At 33.4% G+C, this 5,870-nt stretch overlaps 1 protein-coding gene across 1 annotated transcript; it reads left to right on the top strand.

Moving 5' to 3' along the window:
* The first annotated feature begins 1,687 nt into the window (after nucleotides 1-1,687).
* On the top strand, nucleotides 1,688-5,631 carry LOC139867704 (inositol oxygenase 1-like). The gene is made up of 10 exons (XM_071856069.1): nucleotides 1,688-1,913; nucleotides 2,518-2,623; nucleotides 3,735-3,816; nucleotides 3,927-4,131; nucleotides 4,390-4,502; nucleotides 4,613-4,735; nucleotides 4,831-4,900; nucleotides 4,985-5,063; nucleotides 5,168-5,249; nucleotides 5,347-5,631. The coding sequence occupies exons 1-10, from the start codon at nucleotides 1,883-1,885 to the stop codon at nucleotides 5,371-5,373; spliced, it is 918 nt and encodes a 305-aa protein (XP_071712170.1). The 5' UTR covers nucleotides 1,688-1,882; the 3' UTR covers nucleotides 5,374-5,631.
* Nucleotides 5,632-5,870: the final 239 nt, after the last annotated feature.

Here is a 5,870-nt window from a genome sequence, read left to right on the forward strand (position 1 = left end):
CCCGACAAACCCCATGAAAGCCCCTGTCCTACCATCACACCACCCCGACTCGAAGAGCAGCACACGACCTACATCTAACCAAGAAACTCCATCCATCGGGCAACCTAAGAAAACCCCCACTTAGACCAGTAAACCGAATCAATCCCCAAACAAAAGACAAAACCTCCGTCCGGGCGATTGAAAAGTCCTCAGAGACTTCAAACAGAAAACCTCATTTTTCGGTGTCGACTAAGCCGACTTCGTTGGCAACGACGCCGTCCCAACCCGAACCGGAACGACGACAGTGAGGGATGAATAAAGCCACAAAGATAACCAAGAGACCTATCCTACTCTAACAATCAATCAGACAGAAACCCAGAAATCGGCACCGGAATCCGGTCACAGTCGCCGGAAGTGACGGCAGCGGAACAACAACAACACAAGATCATACCACGCCATTTTTATAAAAAGCATACAAAACAGGAAAAGGAAAGAAAGCCAAGGAAGACTCCGGCGAGAAAAGCCACCGGAATACACTCAGGCGAAAAAAGCACCGTCGCAAATGCTCTGGTGCTCCCTGAACCGCCAGTGGAAGACATAGAACGACGACCCAAACAAAAATCGAAACCCTAACCGTGAAAAAACGCAGATCTCAAAGAGATCGCCGCCTGCGTAATCACGGAGAGACCAACGAGTGGTTCGCCGGCCGGATAACCAAAACCGACAACCCACTACAACCAACACCAAAATCAAAAAACGAAGAGGGAAACTTACCAAAATCGACACCGATCACATAATGTGTGTAGCAACACCCATTCGTCGCATGTAATGATGAAGAAACCGGAAAGGAAGCCGGATCCCAAGTCGCGGGTGATGGAAACGTGGAGACGGAGCCTTGAGAAAGGAGAAAAAAAAAAGCAAACGGGCCATCGGACCTCTGGCGAGATGCCGGAGGCCGGGAAAGAAACTACAGAATTATTAAAAACGAAGAGGGCCATCAAAGAGATGTTGTTCACCTTCATTAATAGATAGTACATGATGACGCTTATTATTAAAATTTTTATTACAAATATTTTGCGCACCAAGCTTTTAGAGCTGTCTATAGAAAAATTATAACAATTTTTATAGCCTTTTTATTTTATGTTGATTAAGAAAAATACTCAAATTAAGTGTGTTTGAAGCGAGAACTAGCATATAAGTAAAAGATGTCGATCAAATTCAAAAATAACGATATGACCCATAATAATAATTTTAAAATTGTAAAAGTTATAGTACTAGTTATCAAAAGATAATTAATCAATAAATTAACCAGCGATTTTTCATTCTATGACAACGATGAACATAACAATCAAATTCAAATCAACATGATATTTACGGAGTATACAACTAAAACTTGCGTGAGAGATTACAGACCGAATAGCTGTGACTCGATCAATGCCAACACCTTGCTGAGTCACCTCGACCCCACCTCCGATAATCATCTTGAACCACAAAAAAAAAATCTGGAGAAGAAAAATAAAAATAAAAGAAGAAAAACCCGGTTAATTCACGCAGCAAAATCACAAGCCTACATCACTTCCCTAGTCTCCACCTATTACTACTTTCATGTTTTTTATTATTATTTCCTTATTAAACTATAAAAAGAAATATCTAAATTTTTTAAAAAAGAATTAAAAAAATATGTAAATTGCGGGGCAAGGAGTGGGGAGAATTTGTGTTTTCAGGGGAAGGACTCGGTGAATATGAATTCTCAGGGGAGGACTTTCCGGCATATTATAAATACCCTCCCTTTTATCATTTCATTTTCTCATCCCAAAAACATTTTTTCTTATTATCTTTACAATTCACAAAATACCAAATTTCTCATTTTCTAAATAATTATATATTTTGTGAATTCGTAAAGATGACTATCATCCTTGATCAATCCCAACATGGTAATCATCTTTTCATATTTCTTGTTCTTATATCAATGTGATGATAATTTAGGAACGGTCGATCCAACACCGAGAGTTTCGAGTTAGATTGTCCGTCGAATAAACCTTCTTGGAATCATTTAATGACACTTTTATTTTTATAAATTTAAATGGTATACTTAATATCTATTGAATTATGTTATGATCATGAATACTTCATTTACCAAAATGAATTAAATCCACTCAAGTTTGTTTATACAGGATGATGATATATTCGTTACAATATATTGTGCATTACGAGTTTGTACCGTACAAACTTGTAATGTATAATACTGGTGGATATATCAGAAACTGTGATGCATATATTTATCATTAGAGCCATTGATAAACAAAGAATGATAATAATCTTAATATATGTTTTGCAACAATCTTTATATTTTTGTGTTATCAAATTAATTAATAATTAATGTTTTAATTGAATGATTATATCTTGTGATTAATTTTATTTTAATGAATTAATTGAAATGGTAAATAAAATGTCACATGGATAATTTAACTGGAGATTTTTTATTCCTAATTGTATAGTTAATTAAAATTTTATTTAATTGGATATGTTTATGAACAGAAAATGGAAGCCATGAGCAGATCCCAAAAAACAGAGAAGAAACAGAGTTGGTGTTGGATGGTGGATTTTGTATTCCCCATGCCAATTCTTTTGGCCACAATTTTAGGTGACTACGTCAATTATAATTACTCCATCATTTAAATTTTGCTAATTTATTTATAGTACTGTTTTTTTTTTTTTTTTAACGATCCAAAGAATAAAAAATATTGACTTAGCGGTATTGTGACCCGTTCAATCATGATGAAAACACGTGAAGTTGACAACTGAGATTATTGTATATGTTTTTGGATAACTTATACTAATAGTGTTGCCTATAAAAATCTGCCGAATTATGGATGATGTATATAATTTTTATTTGGATCTTGATCTATATTGATAACATCCTTGCTCACGTGACTCGAGTTAAAACCATATTTCAAATAACTAAAGCTTTAATAAGTTACTAGTAATTGTTTACCGTTAAGGAAAGAAAAAGTCAATTGTTCCAGATTTCAACTTTAATCGAATGTATTTAAACGGCAAACACACTTATTTTTATTCACGGCGAGATTTGAACTCATAACCTCTAAGTTAATTAAACTATTTTATACAACTGAGTCACAAGCTCTTTAGTTTTAATTGAATTTATTAGACTATAATTTTAGCAAAACCTAAAATAGCAATCTAATAGAATGAACTAAGACAATTTAATTTTATTTTATGATCCTAATCTTTCACTACAAAATGATCCCACGTATAGTTTTAATTTGTATAAAGATCTTGTTGGTAATTTTAGTTTCATTTAATATTAATTTTAATTAATTGAGATTTACTTGAATGTAAGAATTAGCTAGTTATACTTAACAACGGGGTCAGAAAGTGTGGGGAGTACATGCACGTAAAAGTTAGTTACGTAGTAACGTAAATAGTGGGGGTCAAGGGGGTCAGGCCTCCTTGCAGGGTCCAAGGGGCAGCGCCATTTGCTGAGGTCGCTCCAAAACCTCAACCAAAAAGACACTATATATTATATCAAAAAAGTGTCTACCAACAAGTTTTACTAGTATTAATTATTATTTATAAATATAGATATAAATATCAATATCAATATCAATATCAATATCAATATCACAAGACAAATAAAAATAAACCTCAATAGTAAAAGATATAAAGAAATAATAAACGAAGCTGTTGCGTTTTGAAGTTGTATTCGTCTTGAATGTTAATTCGTTGTTTCATAGGGATTACGATGTTGAAAGTGAAAGACAAAAAGGTGTGGAAAACTTCTATCGAATCAATCATATCAATCAAACAGTTGATTTTGTGAGTACTTTTTTTTTTTTCTCTTTGAAAGTATGCTGTAAATTTGTAAATTTATCAATTTAAATGAGTTTGTCTAATGAATATTGAAATATATATGGATGTATGTGTAGGTGAAAAGGATGAGACAAGAATATGAAAAATTGAACAAGGTCCAAATGAGCATTTGGGAGTGTTGCGAACTCTTGAACCAAGTGGTCGACGAAAGTGACCCCGATTTAGATGAACCTCAAATCGAGCACTTGTTGCAAACCGCAGAGGCCATACGAAAAGACTACCCTGACCACGATTGGCTTCACTTGACCGCCTTGATTCATGGTACATTTGAGCGAATAATAAGAATTAGTAAACAATATATTTCTACTTGTCATGCACGAATTATCATCCGTGTAATAAACTACATCTAGTTGGGACGGAGGGAGTACTTGTTACTTGTATATAAGCTATTTAACATTTGTGACAGATAGCTTATGTACAACAAACAAATTATATAATAAGCGTATTAATTTATGATCATACGTTTATTTTTATTTATTTTTATATTGTTTGATATCTTTTTAAATGTGAATTCTATAGATCTTGGAAAGGTTTTGTTGCATCCTAGCTTTGGCGAACTTCCTCAATGGGCTGTTGTTGGTGACACATTTCCAGTCGGATGTGCTTTCGATAAATCAATCGTTCACAACAAGGTCGATTTTCGTAGCAACTCATCTATCACATTAGTATTAACTTGTAATATACTATAAATCTTATGCTTTTGCTGTTTAATTAACTGCTCTGTTTCTTTTTATAACAACAGTATTTTGAAGAAAATCCTGACTACAATAATCCTATATATAATACGAAATATGGAATTTACTCTGAAGGATGTGGACTCGATAACGTTATGATGTCATGGGGACATGATGACTACATGTATTTGGTACAAATCGATACGCTAATCTTCATAAGTTCTTCTCGTTTTTTGTAGATCATCATCTTACAATTCGAATGATATTTTGTACATCGTTTACTTAGGTTGCAAAGGAGAATAGGACTACTCTTCCTTCGGCCGGGCTTTTCATCATAAGATATCATTCTTTCTATGGTATAAAGTTGTTTTAATCAAAATTTACAAACTCAAAATTTCCTAATAAAATGTAGTTTATCGTCGTTTTTTTAATTACAACAGCGTTGCATAGATCCGAAGCATATAAGCACTTGATGAATAAAGAAGACGCCGAGAATCTAAAATGGCTTCAAATATTCAAGTCTGTCTTTGTTCTCATAATGTTTAGCTTTTAGGCAATTCAGTAACTAATTTATCGATCGGTTTTAATTAGTTTAGTTAACTTCTGTCTATTTATGCGTATAGCAAGTATGACTTATACAGCAAGAGCAAGGTTCGAGTGGATGTCGAAAAAGTGAAGCCATACTATCAGTCTCTCATTGACAAGGTGAGATCATTGTTTCGAGTTTTCAATCAAACTTTGTAAAATTAATTTATGTATTTTTCTAGGCAATTTTTTAAGCTAATATATGTGTTGTGTGCAGTATTTTCCGGCAAAACTAAGGTGGTGAGAGCTTATAATCAAGTAATTGCTCATGATGAGCCAAATAATAAATAAGATTACTAGAATACATGCAATAGATGTTAGTAACGTGTTATGTTTGTTTAATTTGGTGTCGTTGATGTTTCATATTTGTTTTTGTAGTAGCAAGTGACTTATGTGCAAGTCTGATGTTAATATGGTTTGTTATATCATGACCAAAACAATTTGGTTAGGTCCGATATTAGTATGGTTTGGTTATATCGTGACCAAAACAAGTTGGTTTTCATCGGTGTATTTCATTGTGCTGTATGTATATTAATTTAATTCTTTATGTTGAATAAAAAGAGTTAATTATACCCGGAGTAGTGTAGGATCTAATGGCTTAATTTGAATATATTGAGAATGGCAGACTAAGTAGAATGAAACTCACGGTAGAATAAAAACTCACGCATGAGTGGATAAAAAGGCTACGGCCTAAATTCTTCTTATTATTAATCTACAAAACTCTGAGCAAAACAATAACAT

This window comes from Rutidosis leptorrhynchoides, chromosome 9, assembly GCF_046630445.1.
Source record: "Rutidosis leptorrhynchoides isolate AG116_Rl617_1_P2 chromosome 9, CSIRO_AGI_Rlap_v1, whole genome shotgun sequence".
In the NCBI taxonomy this organism is placed as follows: domain Eukaryota; kingdom Viridiplantae; phylum Streptophyta; class Magnoliopsida; order Asterales; family Asteraceae; genus Rutidosis; species Rutidosis leptorrhynchoides.